Raw genomic sequence first — 27,478 nt, forward strand, 5'->3', positions numbered from 1 at the left:
ATGGGAGCAAGGTGCCCAAATCCAATTGGCTTCCAATGATTTTCAGTGGGAGTCAGGTGTCTAATGCCCCTAAGCATCCTTGCAAATCCCAGCCATGATATCTGGTTTGGATACTGCAGAAAGGCACATCTTTCCTAAGAGCCATCATACATTAGGATGGTCCTCACCATAGTTAGGATGAATGCAGTGTCCCACTTCTGTTATGTGTATTCTATCTCCTGCAAATACCAGGTGGGAAGTAATAGTTTAGTATGTGATCTATAGCAAGGGACAAAACATAACATAACCTAAGGTGTGACATACAAACATACAGACAGAGATCTGAAAAATACTACCAGTCTGGAGGACCAATGCCAATAGACACTTTTAATACTAGACCTCCACATCATTCTCCCTTGTCTTCCCCTCACATTGTCTCAGTAAAGAATGATCTGCTGTGTCATTATTTAGTCAGTGTTATCAGTGCTCTCCATTTTATCACAAGCCTCACATTTCGTGTTTTTCTTCAAGCCCCAGGTCCTGGAATCAGGTGATAATGTGAGAATTTGAGCTTTCTTTTTAAAGAAATTTCTGCCCCTTATGATTGTTCAGAAAAGCATGAAGATATGAACTCTAAAGGTTTCAACAGCAGAAGGCAAAATAAAAAGAACCTCAAATGTATGATTTAAAAAAAAATCTCATGAGACTCTAGAGCCTGACTCATGAGTTTTCAATGCTTCGGGTTGACAATAGCACACATGTAACTGGCAGAGCTTATGGCAGGGGTATTAAAAGTTTAAGAAACCAGACAAGACTGAGACTGTTGTAAGCCACAATATTAAAAAAAAAAAAATCCATGAGCAGGCTGTGAAATGGGCATTCAAAGATAAAATAACGTGTACCTCAGAAGTACTTGTAAATTTTGCATTTATTTGGGGACAAAACCTTACAGTTGTCTCTTTTTGCATGTTCAAGTGCTTGTTTGCCAGCACAAATGGAGGGGCTAATAGCCATAATTTTGCCAGCCAGTTTAGAAAATGTGGCCGAAGATGCATTTTGCTAGAAGCTAGAATGATTATTTAAACTTATTGGTTAGGGTACTATTGCAGTGACTGTTCAGCCTCCGATGTCAGCTGCATATTTGTGTTTCACTCATAACACTGAATTATTACTCGTACTTTGAGCCCCGATTCAGCAAGGTAGTTAAGCACTTGTGTAACTGCAAGCATGTGAATAGTCCCGTTCATTTGAATAGGCTTGTAGCATGGTAAGTGGAACTGGAGAAAGAGTATCAGGTTTCATGGGGGACCTAGATTGATGTGACACCGTGTGGGTGGGGGGGTCCAAATGTAAACTGGGGCGAAGGTTTTTTGGATGAACACAGGCCTCTTACCATGTAACACTAGCTGCTATGCATGGTGAATAAAGATCTCTTTCCTACAACTCTACCTGTTTGCTCCATCACATATTGTCAATGAAACGGGTCTCATCTTTAACTGTAACCTAAAGTAAATATTTGATCTATACCTAAATATTCTCACAGAATATACATATTGTGTTCTGAAATCTGGTCAGTTTCACTGGTTTAAATAGATATGCAACTGCATATTTTATGCAATGTAATGGTGGAATGTATTTGGCCAATTTTAAGGGAACTAGACATTTTCTTAACACACTGATCTGAATGCCAATGCACAGTAAAATCATCAGAAATTTTAAGCCCATCTAACTCTTTGGGACACTTTACACAGGCTTTTTAGTGAAATTCTGTTTCAGTGTGAGACCTCAGATGGCTCTGGTTGTGCCCTGAGATCTGCAGATGCTGACCTTCTTATAAACTCCCACTCCTTGACTCAAATCCCAGTGAAGCCAGTCCTTCTGTTGCTACACCCCGTGCACTTTGAAGAGAGACAGATTGCACAACATCTCTCTTGAAAACAAGGTTGGTATATTTCAAATGTCTTCATAATTTGAAGTGGTTTTAATAGCAAAGATGAGTGACAGAGAGAATACCCAGGCTTGTGTATATCTTTAATGTAGAGACATATATACACCCCACATGCGTGTGGATCCTAGTTCATGTGCATGTTGCAAAGTTAGTACAGTGACACTGTAGATCTATGTCGTGCATGTTAGCAATGACACGGACGCTATTCCTGAGTTACGCCATTTATCCAGGATTCGCTTTCCGTCTTGTGCTTCCAGTGTGTAAAACATGTAACTGAAGTGAATTAGTAAATTACTTGGGGCTAGATGTACCATTTGCTTATAGTTCATAATGGAGGGAGCTGGTGTGGAATTGAAGATCCTAGGTGCCGTGAGTCACTCCTCCATTTTGTAGTGGGTGTGTAAAAAGGGCAGAGCTGTAGCCCGGTTCCAAACCCTTTGGATATGCTATGCACTCCCATGATAGTAAGGGCAGAGGATTCTCTGTGCTCTGCCATGCACAGGGGCCGCAATGATGCCTGGTTCTTACATAGTCTTCTTATGCAACGCCCTTGTACACATGCACAAGGGCCGCTTTGCTAAAGTTTACTGGTTTGAGATGCAAAGTACTATGTGTAATTGTTGTTGCCAAGGCTGGGCCTATGCACCAGCATAGCAAGCAGCAGCTGGGTCCCCACTTGATGGAGACTCTGATCTGGTTTGTGTCTGATACAGTGGTTAATGAAACAGACTCTATCAGCCCATTGAGGAATTCCCCCCTCAGTGTGTAACTCTGCAATGTGACCAAGGGTTTGTTAAATGGAAACCACATCTCCAGAGCCGGACCCCTTGCCGGTGAGACTTTTGCTATCGACTCCAGTGGGAGCAGGCCCAGGACCATCTTTACTTTTGTCATTACACTGTAAATGACAAACACTTTGCCCCATGCAATCCATCTTCCCGTTTGTTTGGAAAGCCATTGCTCATGCTGTTTGTTGTACTGAGCTCGTTGGATCGGTTCCCAGAGATCAGCACAGCCTACAATCCTCATTTTCTTCGCTATCTGCTTTGTTAATTTGTGTGTCTGTCTTTTGCCTTTCATGTTTGCTTGTTTTTTTCCTCTCTAGGTCACCCCTTTTGGGTCTTTTTTTACTAGCTGCTCGGCAGTGCTTTCAGATTCTTGCTTTTCGGATTCAAACCTTTGTTTTAGGAACTAGAATACAAAAAGTAAATGACTGTAAAACCTTCATTCAGCATTCGCTGCCCAAGTAAGTTTCTAAACCAACAATAACTCTTATTAGAGTGACTCACATTGAGCTGTTTAACCTCCTCGTTCACTTTTGTCTCTCTCCAAATTTGAAATGCACATCTGTAATTTAGATTTATGAAATGAAAAGCTGTTAAATGCATCTAAACAGATGCAGCTATATTAGTTGGAGACTAAAATACATAAAGAGAGCAATTGTTTATTTGGAGCCAGAGGGTCAAATCCCGACCAGCTTTAAAAAGCAACTTAAAACATTAGACAAATGTAAGTTTGGCATCCAAAAAGCATACCTAGTAGAGGGGAAGGATGGTTTTCTGGGTCAGACCTAGGCGAGCTGGGTTCAGCTCTGTAGAGATGCTTTGTGTGAACTTGTCACTTAATCTCTCTGTGTTTGTCCTGCCCCAAAGATCTTACAAACTGGAAAGACAAAAGATGGGACAAAGGAAGTGTTATCCTTCCTCTTTTACAGATAGGGAAACTGAGGCCTAGAGGTTAAGAGTCTTGAACAATGTCTTGTTTGACATCCAAGCCAGGAGACTTTTCAGAGCAATGCCTTACACACAATATTAGCCTTCTTCAGATAACTGTACCAACTACAGAGCTAGGTGGAAGCTGGTCCTGACCAGAAAGCAGCAGTGGGGAGTGTGCAGCACTGCAGCAGGAAGTAACCACCAGGTCACCAGGATGGGAAAAGCAGACAATGGATGATATGTACAAAGCAGAAGAACATTGGACACAAGCCTGCATGCTACAGCTGATAACAGCTGGATGGCAAGAGTAAAGCCAGCAAGAAATCCCTGAGTGGCCCTCAGGGGATTCAAACAAACACACAGCAGACGCAGCACTGCCTAGCAGCCTGAAGCATCATAGCCGAGACATGACCGTAGGCACCATAGCTATTTTTCTGACTGCCATTTTCCAAGATGCTCCCTCATTTTTCAAGCCATGTAGTGCTCTGGGTCTAGTGGCCTGTGCCAAAGTGATGTGAGCGAATTGCCTCCCCTGGTAGTTTGGCCAGCTAGCCACGTTCGTTCATTTGAGCCAGTGATACGCATGGCAATTTATGCCTGTCACCTTACCCCACTTTTCCATCCCAGGGGTCTGTTTTGAAAAGCTGCCTTCTGAAGCGCAGTTCTATTCTGAACAGTGCCTCTATTGTGCGGTTCCAAGCACCTTTCCGTGATCTCACAAGAACCGTGCCTGGACGGTCAAAACATTTTAAAGCGGGTTTTCAACTAAACACCATTTTTTCATTTTCTTCCAAATCGTGTGACTTTTTTCAAATGAAAAATGAAGTACATTTCTGAAATGTTCATTTTGTATTGGAAGAAGAAATGATTCCATAATTTTTCAATAAAAAGAAAAAAAAGTAATTTCTTTTAAAAGATTGCCCAGAAAATACTTCCCATTTCTCCAACAGCTGTACTTAGTTTACAGTTGTGAGGGTAATATCTCTGTTTGCCAGCCCTGCACACTTTATATGGACTCAGATTCAAGCTGGGTTCTTCCTGCCTCACTCATCACCAGTAATCAAGACTCTGCAGACCATCAAGATGCCCATGGCTGGAGATGGGGCATTGGATGGGGAGGGCTGGGTCTCTGAGGTGGCAATGAGCATTTTACCTCTTTGGTGCTTGACTGTCTAGTTCTTGCTCATATGTGCGGGATGTAACTGATCGCCATATGTGGGGTTGAGAAGGAATTTTCCCAGGTCAGATTGGCAGTGACCTTGGGGATTTTTCACCTTCATCTGCAGTGTGGGGATGTGGGTCACTTGCTAGGTTTATCTCACTTAATCATTTTTCTGCCGTTGTGGGGCCTCGAGCACTGGTGCACCTTGATCCCGCCCCCCCACATTCGCCATCTGTGGCACATCATAGTCTAGACTCCTGAGGGGAGGGCTGTAATACTTTGGCCTCATTATGGTTGCTGGGTTCATGGGCAGGTGCTGGGTGGCCTGTGCTATACAGGAGGTCAGATTAGATGATCTAGTGGTCTCTTCTGGCCTGAAACTCTATGAAATGCTCAGTCTAGATTTCACAGCCACTCTCATACAGATAGAAGTGAAGGCAATAAGGGCTGCATAGATTTACCCAGAGGAGAATTTGGCTTTTCGATTGTTACAACAGGTGATGAGATATGAGAGGAAAAGAACCCAGCTTGACTCTCAGCCCAGATTGAATTTGCTGGGCTGACAGTGTGGTTGGACAAAGCATTTTTTTCTCTGTGGAAAATGATGACAAAATTAAAATTAATTTTGGCAGGAAATTAAAGATGGAAAAATTCCAGAAGGAAATCAGACATTTTGATTCTGAAATGTCGCTGCAGTGTCTTATGGGAGTTGTATTTTGGGTGCCTCGTGGCCCCGTTCTCCTCTATGGGCGGGGCTGCCTGGCCAGAATACATCTCTAGTGATGCACCATAATGTCCCCTCTTGGTGAGCTGCCCCACTGCATCATGGGAGTGATGTGGCTGCAGCATTTCCAAATTGAAACCTCCTGTTTTCCAGCCAAAATTCAGTTTTCAGGTGCTCAGTGTTTGAAAGAAAAGTCAGTTTTCCGAGGACAGTGGAACATTTTAATTTAGTCAAAAACCCAATTTTCTACTTCAACCCAGTTTTGGCAAAAAAAAATTGACTCATCCTGCTGACAGGTTGTGGATACCCTGAGAGCCCTGCAGCCCTTGAGAGTTGGGAGCTCACTATTGACACCTGTTGGTGAACAGAGAAAAGCAACCCAGAGCTGCTTGAGAACGCTATATGGACAGGGGATTTAGTGGGCAGGGAGCTCTCTGCTGCCATCTGTTGGTGAGCCAGAGTAAATGACTGAATAGGCCAAGCCTTGATTGCATTTCAGTTACTTGACAGTTTGGGGTGTTTTGATTACAATACGGCGAAGTTTTGAGTTTGGGGGCACAAAGATGCAGTTGACCCTGTTGAGAAATGAGGGGATAAGAGATCTACAAAAATGCGTCTTTGGTCACCTGACTGAGACTGCTTTTGGGCACAGTTGGGTCAGAGAGCTAGTATCTTTGAGGATCCTAAATATCACTGACCTCTCTCTGCAGAGCTGAGCCTGCTACAAAACAGTGGGTAGTGCAGAGTTGAGGTAGCTTCAAAGTGACAAATGGTGCCAAGCTGAGGTGACTTAGACTTCAGCTGCAGAGAGGACTACCCTGGAATTAAAGCTAAAATCACCTCAGCTGGGTCTTGTGGTGGAATCCCAGGACCAGCCAGCATCCTTTGACCCCACAAACTCTGGGCAACAAACTGTGAGTGGAGGGGAGTGAAGGAGCTAGAATACATCAGCCACTTATAACTACCAGAGGATAAGTGAGGCTGGGACTCCTGGGGTGGGGGAAAAGTCTTATCTAGTATTATTAGTTTATTAATTGCTGGCTTTCCCAAGTTTATTCTGTTGCCCCTCTCCCAAATCAAGTTCAGTGTTAACCCCCTGAGCTCACTGCCTGTGAGTAGGGAAGCACTGCCTTTCAAGGACTTGCAAGGAGCATACGCAGTTTCCCAGGTTTCTGGGTGGGGTCTCAAGCGGTGATGTTTAAGTCTTTAGAAGGAACTCCTAGAAAATTGATGACACTAGACAGGAGGGTTACTTGCAACTGAGCGTGTTAAGACAGACAAAATATGGCACACCCAAAGGGGGTTGTATTTCCAGAGCAGAAGCACATTTCAGCATCTGTCATTCACACGCACAAGTCTCAGGGTTGCGATAGGAATGGATACCGTGAGAGGATGCACTGCACTGCGTTGTATGCACCATTACTACTTTACGTGTCAGGGGCACAGAAAGGAGCATTTTCCTTCTTTTTTGCTTAAAAATTTAAAAGGAATGAGGATCTGTTGTCTAGGGTGGAAGAAAATGTGACTAATCTCAGGAACAAACTACAGAGCTAAAATTCTTTCACCAGGCTCCAGGCTATCAGTATCCAGCTATACTGTAAAGGAGCTTGAGACCTGTCTTTTGAGGTGTTCACTATGAGAGTATAGCTTATTTCTTGTGGTCATCTGATCTGCTTAATTACTACAGCACATCACAAGTGCAGATGTTCACAAACAAGATATGTTTGCTTCTGTATAATCTGCATCTCTGCTTTTATTTGTAATTTGTATTTCATTTTTTAATACCTGACCTTTTAGATAATTTTACCTTAGTCATGTGACATGGCTTGAAACCATTTTTATAACCCTCTGTTAGTGTACTGGCATGCTTCAAAATTAGGGCACACTTTTGTTATTAGATTCTTGTTAGTCCCATAGGGCCCAGTTCTCATCTTACTTCTGCCAGGCTTACACTGGTTTGGCGTTTGGTGGAATTACTTCTGTTGTACACTGGTGAAACTTACACCAGGAGGGCAGGCTGTAAGAATTTGTCTCAATTAAGCACCGGCGCTGATTGTGTTCAGAGGAAATTGTTGGGAAGGTTGACTTCTGGTTGCTATCCAAGCACAGAGGAGGAGAGTCTGTTATTTTCCATTGTAGGCAGAACCCCATGTCATCTATGATTTTGTGGCTGTGGCATTTGCAATAGAATTCTCGTCTTGCCATAGACTTGTGCTACTAAATCTATGTTTTAATCTAAAAAGCAAACAAACAGAAGTTCTTTCTAGCCCTTCTGGCTTGCAAATAAAACTTTTCAGACTTGAATTGTTGTAGTGCTGCCTTCCTGAATTTACAGGTAGCTTCCAATCATATCTCTGAGAAGTATAAACTTCCCCCCACTCATCTCAATTCCACCACCCCAAAATAAAGAACATAGGAGGCTACTGGACTGATTGCCTTTGCTGCAGGATGTAGGCACCTGGCTGCAGAATTTAGGTTCAGCTTGCTCTGCAGTAAAGGAGGTCTTGATCACAGAGCTAAGCAACGTATTTCTGGTGGGGACAGTGCACTCTGCCCTCTAGTGGTAGGTGTGGCACAAAAGCTGAGACAGCATATAGTGTGGAGCCGCAAAGACAGACCGTGTGTACTCTCTGCTGTTGTTTTCTGTATTCTCTTTAAGGACGTGGTGGTGTTGGGATATTTGGCCACCTTTAAATGGTGAGCATGTGAGGCTGTAGAATATTAACCTGCTGGAAAATGAGGGAATATTGTTTAATTATATTTGTGCATCAGTGGGAGGATAGTCAAGAAAACCCCTTTCAGACTCTCAGAGAGGAGATCAAGTTACCACCTATCCCATAAACAGACCTGGCCTGTTCCCACTGGCATTTGGAACAGGCATCCTTGACAGAGCTGGACAACAAATTTACATTGATAGGTTTATTTTGAGGAAAATTGTTTTTTCAACAATTGGTTGAAATTTTTTTTTTCTTTTCAGTGAAACACTAATCTGGACAATATTCCAGTGCAAGGAAAGGGAGAGAGAAACGAAATGAAAATGGATGTTTTTTCCTGAAAAATGTTTCAATTTTCAGTTTTTGTTTTGTCTAAAAAATGAGAAAATTTGAACAAAACAAAATGTTTCCTTTTGTTCAAAATTGTTTGCAGAAAATAAATAGCATTTGCCAACCAGCTCTACTAACTATTGTCTGGAACCGACACTAATGTTTCAAGAGACAAGCCTGTGAGCTATCCAGAGCTTTTCAGTCTTGAAAGCTTGAGAGCTTGTCTCTTTCACCAACAGAAGTTCATTCAATAAAAGCTATGATCTCACCCACCTTGTCTCTCTAGGATCCTGGCACCAACATGGCTAGAACAACACTGCAGACAACTAATGTTTCAGGAGTTCTCTCTTGCTCTGCTCCTTCACTGAACCCAATCCAGCTGAACTTCCTTCTGCTTGATAGGTCTTTCTCCTTAGCTATGCATTTTGAATTTTGATTTCTTCCCTAATAGTTTTAACATTTTTATAAGCCACCAAAAATGGTTCAGTAGATACAGTGAAATAAAGGGCCAGAATCTCTTCTGTTATAAATTGACAAAGCATTACTGAAGTCAGTGGAACGCATCCTTTTTCCATCGGGGGGAATTTGGGCCTAGAAGGTATGCTGTAGACTCTTTGCCTGTGGGCTGTTGTAAGAGTGCAGGAACTCCAGGTAGAGCATGTTCTAACAATTGGGAGACCTTGTTATTTATGTATGTTAGTAGGATGCTAAAAAAGGCACCTCGATGCAGCGCAGTGTAAATTACTTCCCCCTCCCACCCCCCCGCCGGATTAGAAACCAGACCTAAAATGTTTGAGATTGGCGGGGGGGAAGAAAGGGGGGAAATGTCTAAGAGGTCACCCATCATTTTCTTCTGAGCTCATTGTATAAAGTATTAATGCTCACATAGCTGTTAGGGTGTGACTGTTTCTTTAAGGTCACTCCCAGAGGGAGGACTAGTACAAGCAATGTGGCAGTTATGGCACCTTCGACTTGCTTTTAACATGCATCTCAATGGTCACACGACTTGTTAGTGAAGAAGGAACAGCTGTCCAGGCCTTGGCAGTGAGATTTTTACACTTTTCTTGTTGTCAACTAGGTATCCCCCCCCTTTTTTTCCCCCCAATGTAAGCGTTTTCTGTTTGGGATTCAGGGGATGTCCCCTCTTTCCCGTCTGATTCAGCTTCCATTGGGAGCCAGGCAGGCTAATTTGCTTTGCATGGTGGGAGCTTCAGCACAAAGTCGGCAAAGTGCCTAACAGTGAATTCCAGTCATTACACAGCCCCTTTTCCTAGGTCAGCGCAAGCAGTGTTGAGATTAGATGGAGCTTTTGTTCTCATATTAAGATTGAGAGTTTAAATGCTGCCTATAGTTTTTGGTGCCCAATTCCCATACCAATGAAAAATGGGTGTGCAAATCCCTTAGGTACCTTTCAAGGTCTAAATAATTTAGGACCCTAAGAGTGATAGGATTACACTTGTTTCCCATTCGTTAGATGGGTTCCCTCTGTGGTGTGCTGTAGATACAGGTGGTTAGTGCAGCCTATGCAAGAGGTGAACTAGCTAGAAAAGGAGAGCATCCTTTGGGGCACCCCCTCTCTCACCTCTGCTGGCCAGCAGATTGATTGAATTAACTCTCTCATTGTGCTAAGTGGTTTAAAGCACCAACAGGCTGTGGATGTGGCAGGTGCTCTATTAGCAGCTGGATGTCAGGATGCTACAGGGGAATAAAAATTCTCTCTACAGTGTTTTATGACACTCTCAGACCAACCCCAGATAGGGAGTGCACAGCAGAGACAAGGTAAATGACTTGCCCAAAGACAAACAGCAAGTGAGTGGCAAACCTGGGACTAGACCCTAGCGGTTTTGACTGCTGTTCCCCATTACACACCACCACTTCTCACTTCACTATAACTAGGCTTGGCAGAATTTTGACAGGTAATATCAATTTTTCTTTTTAAGAGTAATTAACCATTGGAACAGTTTACCAAGGGTCATGGTGGATTCTTCATTACTGACAATTTCTAAATCAAGATTGGATGTTTTTCTAAAAGATATGCTCTAGGAATTATTGTGGGCAAATCTCTGGCCTGTGCTATACAGGAGGGAAGACTAGATCATCACAATGTTCCTTCTGGCCTTGGAATCTATGAGCTATCACCTATAAACCAAGCTGGTGTGGGCTTGAGAGGGGGAGAATGATCCTTACATTCCCTCCCTCCCCCATTCTCACTAAGGAAGCCATGAAGTTTAATCAGGAGAGTGGAAAATCCAAGCAACGGGACCTTAGTTGTGATCTTCTTTTGCTACTGACTGACATTGGACTTCTTGGATCTCAATAAGCCCAGCTAGAAAATTCAGCTGAAGAACAATACTTCATTAAAAAAGCACATCTGAGGTTAGGGACCTTGGGCTTACAAATTGCAAGTTGTTATTAATAACAATAATAGATGAAAACAACGAGGAGTCCGGTGGCACCTTAAAGACTAATGGATTTATTTGGGCATAGTCCAAATATGTTAGTTTTTAAGGTGCCACCGGGCTCCTTGTTGTTTTTGTGGATACAGACTAACACGGCTACCCCTCTGATAATAGATATTTTCACAGTGCTGCAGACAGAGAAAAGCAGACTTTTGAGGGCATGTGAATAAGAAATGCTAGATTTGGGGATATTAGATTGCAGTTATTTACACTAGAGCAGCTCCCAGAGGGCCCCAGAGTGCTAGCTGCTGTACAAACATATGTGAAGATAGAATCTCTCCCCTGAAGATCTTACAAGCTTATGTTTGGTGGCTGTCAAACAGAATGTATTGGAATGGCATATCGGAAATAACTGCAAAGACAATGGTTCTGAAATCTTTCAGTGGTGTATGCCATTGATCAACATGCCTGAAATAACAGGTAAAAGGGGAGACTGATCAGTCGAGTGGTGGTGTAAAGAAATAGGTCTCCTCTCTAAAAATGGAGGTTTTAATCTGATTTAATTAAAACTATATCTCATAAAGCATTTTTCTGCGTAGTAGAGGATAAAATGGAAGAATTTGAAAAGATATGGAATCCATTTGGGTAGATACAACTGTATGACAGCTGAGTTGTGCTGTGGGTTAGTTTAAAATATTGGGAAATAGGCACACACTGGACAATAGCACGCACAAAGGGAGGGAGCCAGCATGGACAGGGAATTACTAATTACTTGGTAAATATACCATCTGTTATACTTAATTTAAAACATGGAGAAAATGAGTCATGACGTTTTAAACTATAATAAACACTGTTCAGTACTGATATTTGAAAATAATCAACCGATGTCAATAAAAGAAAAATAAATTAAAGCCATGTATTTTTAAAAATTCAGGCAATATTTCAGTTCTTACATAGTTTACAGTGAAGTGTTAAACAGGTAAAATTTTCAAAAATGCCTCCGTCCCATTGTCAAAAGGAATTTAAGAAGCTAAGGGTTATATTTCAACCCTAAGGGACTTAGGCACTGTTGAAAATTTTATTCTGTCTCATTGAAAGTCAGTGCGTCTTAGGCGCATAAGTACCTAAGCCACTTTTGCAAATGGAACTTACACACCTAATTCAATTTTGAAAATTCTACCCCATGTCATTTATCCTCTGTGCACAGTTCAGGGAAATACTTAAACCTAAGAGAGCGGGCATCTATTTGCATTTATCCTATGGGACAAAATGATTGTTTTGCGACATTCTCTGCCATGATGTTTGCATTCTATTGCATCAGTGCAGGATGGTGTATGGGTGCCACAGCATCCAGGTGCCCTCCTAGTTCATCAGGCTGTTGCATCGCTCAGAACCAATCTGTGTCCCTTTCAAAATACAGCCTTGTGCATTGAGTTTTCTAATAAGGGTGACTGATCATGAGGAAAATATCCCTTGAACTCACTTTCACTTGTGACCTAAACTGGAGCTTGAGCCAGGTCGCTACAGTTCAAAGACCAGTGTTTTGAACTCCAGCACCACCTAGCCCTCCCTCATTCAAAGCATAAGTGTAATCTGATTTCTCCTCTGCTTGAAATGCGCTCAGAAAGTGCAGCCGCACACAGGTCCTCCAGTTCCTTTGAACAATAAAACATTCTGGATATGTGAAAGTTCCATGCATGGTAGAAGTCCTGGTATTATTTAGTGTCAGTAGTAATAATAAAAGAATCTTAGATTTAAATAGCCCTTTTCATTGCACATGATGTGAAAACTGCAAAATATTCATAAAACCCCACTGAGAAAGTTGGAAGCTCTGGGTGCAGGCAGACTGCAGTATTGAACCTAAAATATGTTACTCTAAAAAGTAGAGGGATTAAGATGAACTGACGGTATTAGATGTTTCCTTACCTCATCAGACAAAACAATATAAATGGTCATCTTAAAGGATGACAACTCAAATCTACAGTAACAGTATTTAATGTGATGTATGGTGTCTTGATTTTGATCTATTTTTATACAACGTTTTTGTGTTATGTACTGGAAGCTTTTTGAGATTTTTTTTTCATAGTGGTATACGCTGGCATCATAAATACCACGGCTGCTGCTACAGCATATGACCAAAATTTCAATTGGGTAGAAATATTATATCATTGGTCTGATCTTCATCAGTTGTTTGCATGTGTGTTTGGCATGCTGACAAATTGTTAGGTTAATGCTGTACTGGAAGAAGTTCGGCTCTGCAGCGTGTTTGGTCGGGAGAGGATGAGAGGTTTGCAAGAACTTGCAAGCCCAATGAAATGAACAGAAATACCTGCAATGACTTCCGTAGGTTTCAGGCTAGGTCCATAATGAATGTGTCATGGTAGGGGTGTGTATGTGCATGTGCGTGTGTAAGAGTGAGAGGGGGTTAACACTATTTTAACATGCTGAAGCCTGGTGTACCCACAGTTTTTGTACAGATATGACACTATCGTCTAGGAGTCTAATTTTCTTTTTTGCCCACCACAATAGTTATACCGATACGTTCCCATTGTGGTCACAGTCATCATACCATTATCAGCGTGAATTGTATGGGTATGTCTTATATACAGGGATAAGCTATACTGGTATAAGGCACATTTATACTATATAACTGTGTCCCCTCTGGGGTGGTTTGTACAGCTTTAACTGTACTGTTACAGTGGTACAATGTTTGAGTGTAGAAAAGACTTGAGTGTGTACCTCCTATGCTGCCACTAAGTATGCCTTGATGATCGTTATTATTTCTATTGTGTCAGCACCTAGGGGGCGCCAGTCACAGACCACGTCCCCACTGTGCTACGCACCATACAAACATGAGTCTGATCTCCCAACCCTGATCTTGTCATGCCCTATCAAATCAGAGTCTCTCGTCAAGTGGCAGCGTTTAGTCTAGAAAGTCGTTGCACCTCCAGAAACAAACAGGCTGTCCTGTGGCATGACCATTCGGAGTGGGACTGTCTGACCTGAGACTGACTGGGGCCTGCAGCCATGGCTGCTGCAGTATAAATATTAGGTAATAATAATGGCCCCGATTCAGGAAAGCACTTAAGCATGTGCTCCAAGTTAAGCATGTACGTGAGCGACCTCACTGAATAGGGATGCTTTTCTTTATCTGGCCAATGTTTCATTGGGATCTCAAAGGGGTATACCGTGCAATGCAGCAGCACAGAGAACCAGCAGTGAAATGCTTAAAGGACAGATATTAGAAGATATTTAGACACCTACTGGAATTTTTAAAAAATGCATAGGCAAGTTAGGCACCTAATTGCCATAGATTTCAATAGGAGTTAGTTGCCTAATAAATTTAGGCACTATTGACATTCCCACCAGCTGCCTCTCTTCATCTTTAGACAGCTAAACACTTTTAAAAATCTGACCCTAAATTATTAGTAGATAGGCAGCAGCTTCTGAATTGAAACTTTTCTTTTGGGTTCATGCCTGCGTTCAGGATTCATTATCAAAACTGCCGCTTGCTTTGCTGATAGTTTTACATCCAGTCAGGTACAATGGATCCTAAAGAATGCCACAATCCCTGGAGAAATAATTTGCTGCTGAGATTCAATCCTGATGTAATTATTGCACAGTCTGAATTAGTGCATTGGATTTAAAACAGAATGAATGTTCCAGAAGAAGAGCTGGGATCCGGTAACAATGTTCCAGATGCTAGTCTTTATATCGTCATAAATTTGGTGCATTGTTTGGAGCCTGATTCTGCCTCTCTTACTCAGGTTACGTAGTGCCTTGTACCTTGAGTAACTGTAACCCCGCTGCTTTTAATGAGGCTTCTTGAGGATGAAGGTTTGAGGAAGAATGGCAGAATGTGGCCCTTAATGTCTAGAGAGCTTAAAGACTAGTTGATGCCTGACGGTGAACATTGGGTTTAGAGAGAAGTCTGCTTAGCTGTCATTCTATTATAGTTCTTTCCCCCTTTTTTATTGCCAAAAGAGGTTTTTTGTTTTAAGAGCTTATTTTGCTCTTTAAACTCAGTATATGACATCACAATTGGTTGCTGTAGAAAAGGTTATGATGTCACAAACCAAAGCACATGACCAATAGGTAAGGAGAAGGCAGCAGGAGTTGATTCATTGTTAAGTGACAAAGATTTGTAATATCATTAGTATCACAAATGAGAGGCAGAAAAATGTGTCCTTGAGGCAGGATATTAAAAAAATGCAAACATTTGTGTTTCAAGGGGCAAGTCACAGATCTGCTTACTAGCATATCTATTGTAAGGTTTTCTACAGCACTGATAGCCAAAGGATCTAAACAATTCCTGCACTGTACACGCCACAATGCAGTTATTATCCAAGTTGTTATATAGCTTCAATTGCAGAGTTGTTCCATGTCAGCTGGCACACAAACAGCAGGCATATTGGGAACAGGGACATTTATTGACTTAGTACACAATTGTTAAGAGTTGATGCAAAGAATAGCGATGTTATGTGATATCTACATGCCCCTAGGAAGGCTTGCGTTTGTAGTGCTGTATATACAGCTGCATAGTTGAATACGTTTTTCTTAAGTCTGTCTCATGAGTCTGCTAAGACCATTCTTTCTTTTTTAATTGATCATGATATTTTCTAACCTGATCTGTGAATTTTTTTTTAATTAATCCACAGTTCTCCTCTTTTACTTATGCATATCTTTGGTGTAGAAATTTGTTTTGTGGTCTGTAATAGAGTGATATATTCCCTCACTGCCATTTATACCTTGACTTAAGGTCACTCTTGGGAGGTATGTGGGGTGTACGTGAAGGGGATGGGAGTGAAAGGGAGAGACGACTGCCTCCCAGAAGGTGGTACTACAGAATGTGTTTTTAGTCAACAGGCTGTTGGAGTCACTTGTGAGCTGTGATATAGCAGTGGTTAGAGTGTTGGGCTTTGAAGCCAGACACAGGAAAAGTTGTGTTCATATGTGTGCGTGCGTGTGCTGAATGATTGGCCTGCTGTCCAACACAGTTTGGGAGTGTTTGAGTACAGTTCAGTCCCAATCCTGCCAGCTAGTGCATGTGGCCAGAGCATTGGAGCAGTGATCCAGCCCCAGGGATTAGCTTGCCAGACTCGGATCTTGGTGATGTCTGGTGTGTAAAAAGCAACATGCAATAACTTTCCGTTGGCACCCTCTGTGTTATGGCAGGGAGATGGTGGGATGTGTATCTGGATGAGGAGCACCCTTTGGCAGTGTGAAATGTCTCCTTTCCATTTCTCTCCATTAAATTCCCTCACTCTCCAGAATTTTCCATGATGGGTCAGCTGACTTGTAACAGGGGTACTGTTAAAGAGTTGATCCCTCTGTCTGTCCTGGCTATGCAATTAGGTTTGTTTGTATTTTAAACACAAACATGATTTTTAAAGTATATCCAAATAGCTTAAAGCAAAAGATCACATAAATTATGGCATACAGAATTTTGGTGGTCAGATTGATCAGAAACTTAATTTCACATTTTAGAGCATATGTTTGGCAGGTCTTGTATCTCTTAAGGAAATGCTAAACTTGTTTGGGGGGGTGGTGGTTATCAAGACAAAATTATCTTATTAAGAATTCAATTAAAGCTTGCACAGGCTGACTGGAACTAGTCCAGTAAATATAAATCAAACTGAACTAGTAGACATCTGCCCGCTTTTTATTTTCCAAGCTGTAGTTTAAAGGCAGAGAAGAAGAGGACATGGAGGTGGGGCTGTCGCTCATTTCTAGCTGTACGTATGCAGAAGTAGCCAATGGGCAATTTTCTTTTTGTTTTCTGATCACTTCTGCATACCCTGCCGAACCAGATCTGCATGGCCGCTCTCTTTACATAACTTATTGAGTTAAACACATTGGATATCAGGGTGCTGCTGGCATTTAAACTTACCAAATTAAAACAGAACATGCAAAAAGACCCCTGTAGAAGCAGAAATGCAATTCTAAATTGTAGTCTTATGTTTTCATGTTTACAAAATAACTCCCCAAAAGGAAGAACTCCAGTAACTTTTTCTTTTGAGAGCAACAGAACTGCAGTCAAACTACCTGCTGCCTTTTCCTTTCCACAGACTCTCAGTTAGACTATATAACAGGGTCATTGCACACTGCAAGTTATTTTGATCTCGCATCTTTTCTAGAAATAACACAGACATTTTCTATCGAGAACGCTTTACCGAGCAAGGTACAAATGCTCTGCTTCCTCTAGGCTGTGTGACGTTGTTGTGTTGAAAAACATGCGTTGTCCTTTGGGGAGTTGATTTGCAACAGCATTACAACAGATACAGTCTGGCCGCTTGACTGGACTAGATGAAAATTATTAAACAAAAAAGTCCTTGCTCTCAGAAGCATATCTCCAAAGTTTCAAAATATAGGCTCTGACTTCTAAAGGAAAGTCAACATTAGTTGGGCCTATAGTTCCCTTAAGCTCCTTTGAAAATCCCAGGTATATATCGGTAAGTAATACTTACCAGCAATATGATTATTATGATTGTTTCATATTTGCACTGCAGTATTGCCAAGAAGCCTTAATCAGGGATTAGAGCCGCATTTTGGTAGGCATGGTACATGTATCTGAATCCATTGCCGCACAGGATATAACACTTCTTTTGGGCTCTAACCACTCTTACATGGATGCAAATCCACATTTCAAAGGATTGATCTGACTTTTCCTAGTGTCAGTGTGATCAGGAATAGGCTCTATTTACAAGGCAAAATTTTGGAGTCAGCAGACTCTAAGCTGGTGATTTGCATGGAAGTTCAAGGGGCTTGTGCTATTTTCCAAAAGAAAGCCCTGATCTAATATAAAGGAGGGGAGATGTACGTTGAAGAGCGATTTTATCCTGCAATTGTAACTGCCCAAGCAGTTCCTTGTGGAACCTAATTGAAGCCTGATTGCAGGATTGGGGCAATCATCAGAATAAAGTGAGAAGCAGAGCATATGTCACCATGAAAACGAAAAAAGCCCATTAGAATCTAATGCAGTGAACAGTCACAAAATTTGGGTGCCTAAGGTTGGCTCCCTGATTTGTTCGTTAGAGCTTTCAAAAATCCTGACTGACCGGTCTGTTATGATCATTTTATCCAATTTGTTTGACAGGGTTTTGGGGGGAAAGTTGAGGGTACATGTGTGGGGGTGTGGGAATCTTAGGGATTGTTGTGCCAGTGTGATTTACTGGCTACCTGAGTTAATTCATAATTTGTAGATATTAGTTTTCACTGCTGAGTGGTCATCACCTTCAGCTGTAAATCCAATTCATTGTTGGGGCGTCTAGAATTGTTTTGGGTGGACTATTTTACTATTTGAATCTAGTATGATAATAATTAGTTACTATGATGATGTTCGTCAGCTGGAGAACATCCCATTATTCCTCACTTCTAAATTTCCTTAAGAAGTAAATCATAAGCGCTGGCATATAGTACTCTCCAGTCACTTAGCGTAATCCGTTGAGATGTTCAGCTCGGTTCTCAGCTGGTGTTTACCGATTATGTCGATTTACACCAGCTAAGAATCTGGCCTGCTGTTCTGGGGTTTTCTTTCTAACAGCCCAGCTGTTTTTTTATGATTAAATTGTGTTTTGCTCTTACTTGGTGCCTATTCAGAAAGTTACAAAAGAATCTATGCTTTCACCAAAAGGCAACTTAATTCCCTGCTTGCTCTAAATGTACTCTGGAGTTCTGTAGTGTTTTCCGACCTCTTCCCCGACTCATCAAAATAGTCCCGCTCGAACTGAGACATACAAACTTTAGATTTGGAGATTTCAAAGCCACACAGAAATGCGTTGCAGAACTACAGCGATAAATGTAACTTTATTGCTGAAAGAAAAGTGACACAATATGTCACCAAAAGAGCTGCAGTTATAGAATCCATCCTTGCCCTGTTGCACAGAAGATGGTGCACCGATGAGCAAGCATGTTTTACTATTTCAGCTATTTCTATATATGTATGAAATAAGCCTAACAAAAGCTAAAGGAAGGAAGATATAGAAAAAGAATATGAGGATGATCTGCAATTCCTTGTTGCAATCTGCACATTTATATTTTTAACAAATAGAAGTCTGTATTCTCTAAATTTGAAGCTATTCAGTGCAGATGACCACCAAATTAGGTCTACTTAGCTAAAGTGTATACATTTATATTTTTCCTCAATGATCCTCCCTTGTGTCTCCTTCATGACAGGACTTTCAAAGCAGAATTGACTTCAATAGGTTGAATAACAAAATGTTTGTCATTGTTCTAAACTGTCCTTCAGTTTCAGGCCAAAATGTCTTTCTAATGTGCTCAGACTTGATATTTTCTACCTTCATATGATCAAGAAATGTACATCAGGAATTCTGAAGCATGAATCATGGGCAATAGAAAATGGTCTTCATGCATGTGCGAATGCATGTGTGAATGTGTGTATGAATATGTATATGTGGGTGTGAATGTATGTATAATACATAGTACATTGGCTTCTTACACCATTTCATGCTTTCTTCAGTATTTTTTCTTGTGTCCTTTATTAGGGTGGTTTGTCTCACATTAGCTTTGGCTGGTTGACTATGTATTTGGTTGATACTGTGTAGCAGATTTATTCTTTCCCAAGAAAAGACACAAACGTAAACAGACCATCTAGAATGCATTTTGCAGGGCTTTAAAATATACCAGCATGTAAAAACTAAACCTATTAATGTAAATACCAACTTTAAAAACTTGCCTGTCAAATAAGTATGTTTACATTTTTAGTGATGCATTTAAAAAAAATTGGGCTTTTGAAAAAAGAGCTTTAGTTATACTATCATGATACAATCAGCTAACAACAGTTAACCAGCTCTACACTTTGAGTGGTTTCTGGAAGAAATTGTTTTGTTTCTATAAGGACAAAACAACATAGAGATGCTAACCAATCTACTCACTTTTTCCACTGAAGAAACTCCTAAGTCATAGTCAAATCTTAAGGAACAATCACAAGGATGTTATAAAATACACCCATTTACTAAAATCTTCTTCCAACATGAACAAGGTTGGCAAATACTTTCATAATATAAGCATCAATTCATATAACCTATACAGCCTTTTATAAAACTATAATCCCGCCAAAGTCCTTACTGGTAACTCAAATGTAAAAAGTAATGCTGACCAACAGATCTTACTAACCTTATGATGTGGAACTATATCATCATTAGTACTTGGCTGGTGCTTGGAAGGTTACACTGCTTTAGTTCTGGCTTTTTTTTTTTTGTCCTACCGACACCTCTGATCAGGTACTATATTTTCACGCTTCTTACCAAAAGAAATAATGGAAAAGAATCTTTTTTTCTGAAACTGTCTACTGTTTGGAACGTCTCAGACATTCGAGCTTCCAAAAAAATAATTAAGTGGGGTGAGGTGAGGTATGCAGGTGCTAGGTAGTAAACAGCTGGAGTGGTGGTGCGTGTGTCTGTGTTGCCTGAATTCGTATGTTTGTTTAAACATCCTATAGCTTGATATGCTAATTGAAGTGAAAAGTTGTGGCTGTTTCACTTGAAATTACAGGAGTATGTTTTCTTAATTACATGGAACAGAACAGGAAAATCTCTGATTGCTGGATACGTCAGCAAAGGTTATCTCCCTACTGGCATTCTCAAACGCCAGGTGGCATTTCCCCAGTTCCCAGGGCTCTGATTTTCGAATAAAAAAGAGCCTCTGATTTTTCTGTGGGACAGGTTCTATAGCTTCTTCCAAGAGAAATAATTTCTTGCATCCGATGAAGTGAGCTATAGCTCTTGAAAGCTTATGCTCAAATAAATTGGTTAGTCTCTAAGGGTCCACAAGTACTCCTTTTCTTTTTGCAAATACAGACTAACACGGCTGCTACTCTGAAACATTTCTTGCCTGTTTCTTTTCAAACCCCAGGCTAAAGCAAAGAAATTTGGGTAGTATAATTAGTCCCAAGGGCCTGATCCTTCATTCTGTCGCATAGTGACAATCCTCAGAGTTGCAGAATTCCTACAAAATACAGGATCAGGTCCCAAATTTGTTTAGCCATTTCCTATGTTTTTTCTTCCAGCCAAACAACGTAGCTAATTTCTTTTTGTGCATCAAAGTTTCCTCGGAGGAACACATGCACATAGGATTCCATGCTAAAAGGATAAGCCACACTTGAAAATTTCACCAAGTTTCTTGAGGCGCTTGTAGCGTTGGATGGCAGAAACAATTGTTTCTGCCCATAAATGATAGAACCGGACACTTGCCACACTGCTCTTTGGCAATAACATTTTCAACAGTGCCACCACAAAAACACACTTGTTTTTGAACGGAAGGTTTTGGTTTTTTTAATATGAAAGGAAAGAATTGTTAAGTCATGAAAGGAAAAATAAGAAACAAATAGACCACTTCCAACATTTGCTGGGAGGCCAAGTTATGGAAAAGATACCGTATACCAGTTCAGCATGAGCCAGATGAATATGTACTGTATACGCTTAAACATGTTCTTCAAAGCTCTGTTTGGATACAAATAATTTTCAACTCTAGATTTAGCTATTTCATTGCTATTAATGAAATCCTGAACTTCACTGTCTGATTCCTCCATATAGGGACTATCTCCTAGTGCTCACATTCAGTATCTTTCTCATCAGACCAATCTGAACTCTAATTCTGTTGACACTGCACTTGAAACGTTGTTGTTTTTTAAGAAAAAAGTTGAAATACCATTATCTGCCCCTAATGTACTGTAGAATGCAGAGGGAAGGATATACAGTAGATAACAGATTAAAACGAATTGACTAATGACAGTACATAATTTAGGAAACAACAGAATAAATGCATTGTTCCATTGTAGAGGTTTAGTATTCAGCCAATCTAAACTCCTGAAGAAATATGTGTTTGAGACATTTTACATCTGTTTTTGACAAAGACAACAGAAGATTCCCATAAAGGAGGTTTTTTCCCCCCTGTTCTTATTGCCTTAGCCTTTTTAAAACCATATTAATAGAGGGAAAGGCAATGCATTTTATAAACTGAAGTTTAGAGTTTGTTTGAAAAAGCTACTTTGTTCTGTTGTTTGCAGCTGAAGCTATAGCAAAGCCACATAATGTATCAGGGCAGACCTGTCTTTTTTTCTGGCCATGATAACAAAAGTAGTTAACTTTAAAGATTTAAATTGCCTTAGTGTGGGATGGATAGACTTTTTAGAATAATGAAACTAACTTATTTCTAGGTCTTCATGAAGGGGTGATAGAAACTCTACTGAAGATATTAAAATACAGAGTATTTCAAACACAAATGAATCATGAAGTTGTTAAAATGCATGTTGCCAATTGCATCAAGTTTCTTGTCTGTGTCCTAGTTATTGGTAAAACAAATAGGGATTTGTATTAAAAAAATTCTGGCTAATGGACCAGCCTGAGCTCTCTTTATTCTTTTAAGGAGTTGATGTCATCTGGATAATTAACCAATTTCATTCACACTGCTGCGTGTTGTACTACAAAATATGAGTGTCCCCTTACTTTCATTTCCTTGTTTACTAATACATATTTTTCATTGTATGATTATCTTATCTGACTTTTGTTCTGTATTTTATCTTTGGATGTTCTGTACAAGGCATGCAAACAATAGGAATATAAGTAAACTCTGAAATACTGCATGATTTATAGATGACTCTAAGGTGTATCTTAATTAACATAAAGTTATTACATCATTTAGAATAATTTAGGGGGGTTGCCTAAACACACCTCCTCTTCCCCTTCTGCCCTCTGGACTCCCTCACTGCTCAAAAACTCCAATACAATTATAAAGGAAAGATAAGAGGAAGCTGTTTTCTGGTAGTGGAAACTGATGAGAACGAGTTCAGTGCTCAGAGCAAATAAGAAACTATGTTCAAGTCCATAGGAGTTTGATACCAGCCTTAACTTTACTGGCACTCTAAGGAAGGGAAACGGAATATGAAATTGACAATGGGTTTGTTCTATCTTTGTTTGACTTTTATTTGTAAGGGGGGAAGGGAAGTGGACACAGCACAGACAAACAAGTACAGAACATCTGCTGATCATACAAAAATGTTACTAAGATTAGAGCTGAAATTATTCTTCACAGGATCAGCTGCCCCTCCTCCCCCTTCCCAAAATGGCAAAATTGTAAAAACACTTAAAGCCTATTTTGTAGGTGCTGGTTCTTTTAGAGCACGGACATCCACCAAATCCAACAAGCAGCTGTTTCAGGTCTTGTCAGTGTGTTTTACTGGCTGTCTTTTCCCTCTCTTTTTAAATTCGTCTCTAAGAAAAGTACTCTTGCAAATTTCACACCATTCGCCATTCAACATTACAGCTCCCCTCTTGGCAGCAAACCGTTTAAAAGACAGCAGCAGTGTATAAACACGTTGATTTTAAATCTGAACATATCAAATGTTTTACTTACTAGAAGTTTCTCTTCTTTTTGGATTGGGGTGAGTGGAAGGGGGAACAAATGTAATCTTGATTTTTAATCTAGTTGTTTGTGGACTACACAAGAGAATCGTTGAGACATTGTGATGGAGAGAAATGTTTTCTCCCCTGTCTAGATTATCATCTGAATCCTTTCTGCCTTACTTCTGGATGGCTGCTGGATTTTCAAGGGGCTATAACATTTTGTGTTCCCCATTTAAAACAAGCTTAATATTTACGTTATAGCACAGACGATGTGAAGCTTCATCACTAAAACAAGGAGACCTGTGGCAGAATTCAATAAGATGCAGTTAGAAGTAAAAAGAAAGAACCAGGTACCTACCCTTTCAGCAGTTGTATTTGCTTTTGCCCAGGTGCTGGCTAGTGGGAGGCAGACATGGACCAAGCGCCTTCCATCCTCCATACTGAAAAGGCATAACTAAGCCGCTCATGGGCCACATAGCTGCAGCTTGTCATCTTATTGTCCATCTCGTCGCTCTGTAGGACCTGGTAGAGGAAGTCTATGTACCTGGCTGCGAGTTTGAGAGTCTGGATTTTACTGAGTTTGTCAGAGGGCAACGTGGGGATGATTTTCCTCAGGGCTGCGAAGGCTTCATTGAGGGACTGAGTCCTCTGCCTCTCTCTGACATTGGCCAAGATCCTCTGGCTTTGGAGTTCTTCGTAAGATTGGGAGCTGGGACTGGACTTTTTCCCCCTCTTGCCTGGGTTGGGGCTGCCATCTTCGCTGGATTTCTTACTGTATCTCCTCTTCCTGCCAAATCTCTTTGGCTGCCTTTCCAGCTCCTCTTCACTGGTCCCCAAGCTATCCACAGGGGAAACAGGAGAACTGGAACTTTCTTCCATTCTTTCTGCGAGAAGGGGAGGGGAAGGGACTTTTCCCCCCTCCTGATGTGGTGTGAGTGTGTCTTAAATGTGTTTTAAATTCCTGAGACAGATCCTTTGGAAAAAACAGGAGTTTTTTGCTGACCAGACGTTTTCCAGGTTGCTTGAAGGGCTCTTATTTCAAGGACGGGGTTGTGCAAAAACTGAGGTCTTGGAGAGAGGAAGTTATTCTAACTTTTTTGGAAACTTTAGCTGGGCTCGGTTGCTAAATAGTTGTCAGAAGTGAGGGAGGTGCAGGGCTCTTTTCTGATTGGACAGCCAAGCCAGTGGGAGGAAAGCTTTTCTCCTGCTAAACTTTCACAGTTTTATGTTACACTTAACTAAAATCTTGGGAATGCACCTCCAATAAAAGACAGTTTGCAACCACCGCTCCCCTCTCCCCCTTTCGATATATATTTGCAGCTGTGGGAAGACCTCACGTGCTAACTCAGTGGTGGTTATTTTGTTTGTAAACGTTGCAGAGTGCCTAGGTTCTGAACAGGCATGCAACGCTGTGTCATTAAAGTATCCAGTGCAGCCCCCACTGATAATGCATTAGGACAATGTCACTGCTTATTTTCAACCTGAAAGACAAAACTTCAGGCTGCATCACCAGGCTATAGGTTCTGCAAGGGATTATGACACAAGCATTTTATTGGTACCTGGAATGATCTTGCAAAAGGGCTCTGCTTTAAATACTCATGTCAACCCTCTGATCTAAAATGTAATGAGGGAGGAATGACAGCCAGACACCCCCTTACACCTCCCTCCCTAGCTGTTTGAGTGCACAAAGTAATGACAATCTTGCTAGTAAGGTTTACACCACTTTGCTCAGTTTAACAGCTTCTCTGTCTCCTTATAATACACAAAAGACCTCATTTTTTCAGCCTTTAGGACATTCATTCTGCCACTTCTTTTGCAGTGGCTTAGGGAAGTAGCTTAGACCTTTGTGCCGGGCTGATGGGAAGAAATCATTGCCTGAGTCCCAACTGTGATCAAAGTGATGAAAGTCAATGATTTTATTTTAAAGCAAAATGAGAGCAACTCCTGCAATTTACAACACAGTGATCTAAAATGATCAGGATTTGTAGTAGTAGGGTTTGTTATGTATATGGTACCCAAAGGAGCAAAATATATCATTGCTAGCTGTAATATATAGCACAGAGCCGTGCTGAGGCAGCTCAGGGGCAGCCTCCCTGCCCCTCCCCTGCACAGCCAGCAAGAAGGGGCATCTTGAGAGGACTATTTTGGGACCAGGAGGAGACAGGGAATGTGGGGGTTGAGTCTCAGTTGGAGGTGCCAGAGGGTGAGGGGTCACAGGGTGGAGTCAAGTTCAGGGGACACAGCTACAGGGGAGACAAAGGAGGAGCAGGGGACAGAGAGAGGTACCGGGAGAAGCAGAGACCGGTGGGGCTGAGTGGTGAGCCGGAGAGGCAGGGGGTGTGGAGAAGACCTCAGGAACTGGAGCACTCTCTTGGCTAGATATGAGAGACGGAGGTGACAGACACACCCAGACAAACCCATCGCAGTCTGAACCATGGCTCACTGAAAGAGCAGGCGCTGCCTTGTGGAAAACCCTGCAGAGTGCTCCCTGGAGAGACAGCGCTGGTTAGTTATCACATCAGGTTGGCATTTCGCCCTGTGTCCCGCTTCTGTTGTTAATATCCATGGCGCTGCCATGAAAACAGGAGCCTTGATATCTGCTCCTCCAGTTCTCTCCTCCTTTGAAACCACAATGTTTGGTTCGTGACTTAAAAAGGACAGTAGTTGGCACAATGATTCTGATGCATCAAACCGATGAGAAAGGGCCCAGTCCTGCTCTCAGTTACAGTAGCATAAATCTGTAGTATCCCTATAAATCCCGAGTAAAATGAGAACAGGATTTGGCCCCGTGACTTCAGCTGGAGAATAAATAGCAGGAACAGATGAATTCCTGAGCAGCAAAGATCATGTTTTCAGTTATAATAATTTAAAAGAAAAGGAAAGGAAAAAAACCAGGAAAAAATTATATCAGAAGAATTGTTTCTGAACAAATTTCTTTGCAGAGTTTTCCAGTGAGCATCAACACTTATTAATGGAAAAATAATGTCTGGTTTGATTGGAAAGCGCTCTTTGCTGGGCGAAGGAATGCCTGGAACTCACTTGACTAGTGGTAGGTAATGTTTATAGTGGAAAGACTTCCCCAGGGAAAGCCGGAGTTTGTTTTCCAAAGGAAAGGTTTTCAGGTGCAGCACAGAAGTCCAAGAGCCAAGGCAGTTTTGAAAATAGACTTTTAATCCAGTTGAAAACCCTGTGGTGTCAAATGTGAGGGATGCCTCCTACTGCAAGTTGAATTCTAAGGCCAGGTTTGCAAACGAGTTCAGGGCCTGGCTGTAAAGGCTCAGCATCTGCAGCTGAGGCCACATTTTCACAAGGACTCGGCACCCAATATACCCCACTCTGCTGAGCTCTTTTGAAAATCTGGCTTCACTTGCTAAATTCCATGGGAAAGCCAGAGCAGATGGTGACTCTTAACACCGTGCAGACCTGGAGAAGAATTTTGCCCTTGGTTAAGGACAAATGGAACATACAGTGAGAACTTAATAGTGATGAATTTTGTTGTGATAGTTTATAGTTACTGTGCCATTCTGGTGCCATTGGAAGTAACTCCATTGATGCCTTTGTAACCTCTAAGAGCAAGATTAGATCAGAGTGAGCAGGTTAGCAATGAAGGGACCTGGTTCTTCTCTTGCTTACACTGGATTTGCAGTGGTATAACCCTGTTAACCTCAGTGGAGCTATTCCTAATGTGCAGCGTTGGTCACTAAAACCAGTTAAATTGTAACAGTGGTGTGGTTAGATTGGTGTGGACCAAATGTGTTGTCTGAATATGTAGACACATCACTGAAAGTCCTTCAAGGACTGCTGGGAGAGGAAAACCTGATTGTGATTTGGAATAATTGCACAGGCGTGAGAGGAGGATGTGGCCAACCTGGACTATGGTTGGAGTCTACAAGAATAAGAGGGCACGCGATCCTGCCTGCTGCACTCCCAGAGCAGGTGAGTGAGGAGGCGTGGCGAGTGGGCAGATATTTATAACCCACTTTCTTCTGTCTTCTTGCAGCAACTGCTGATAGATGGCTGTGTTTTGAGACTTTTCCTCATGCTGAGTAGTATCTTACTTCCCTGATTGAAATGGGACTACCTGGAGCAAGGTACTGCTCATTGTCATGAATAAGGATGGTAGAAGCTGGCTGCAAACTATAGTG

The 27,478-nt window shown here is 41.4% G+C and overlaps 1 protein-coding gene across 1 annotated transcript in view; it reads right to left on the reverse strand.

Annotated features, from left to right (window-relative positions):
* TWIST2 (twist family bHLH transcription factor 2) overlaps nt 1–24,212 on the reverse strand; it is a 73,124-nt gene extending 48,912 nt beyond the window's left edge. The window contains exon 1 of the mRNA XM_073304780.1: nt 23,692–24,212. Within this exon, the coding sequence (XP_073160881.1) occupies nt 23,730–24,212 (483 nt within the window). The 3' untranslated portion in view covers nt 23,692–23,729. The remainder of the gene's footprint in view (nt 1–23,691) is intronic.
* Between the last annotated feature and the right edge of the window lie 3,266 nt (nt 24,213–27,478).

The sequence above is a fragment of the Lepidochelys kempii genome, chromosome 11 (genome assembly GCF_965140265.1).
Source record: "Lepidochelys kempii isolate rLepKem1 chromosome 11, rLepKem1.hap2, whole genome shotgun sequence".
Lineage (NCBI taxonomy): Eukaryota > Metazoa > Chordata > Testudines > Cheloniidae > Lepidochelys > Lepidochelys kempii.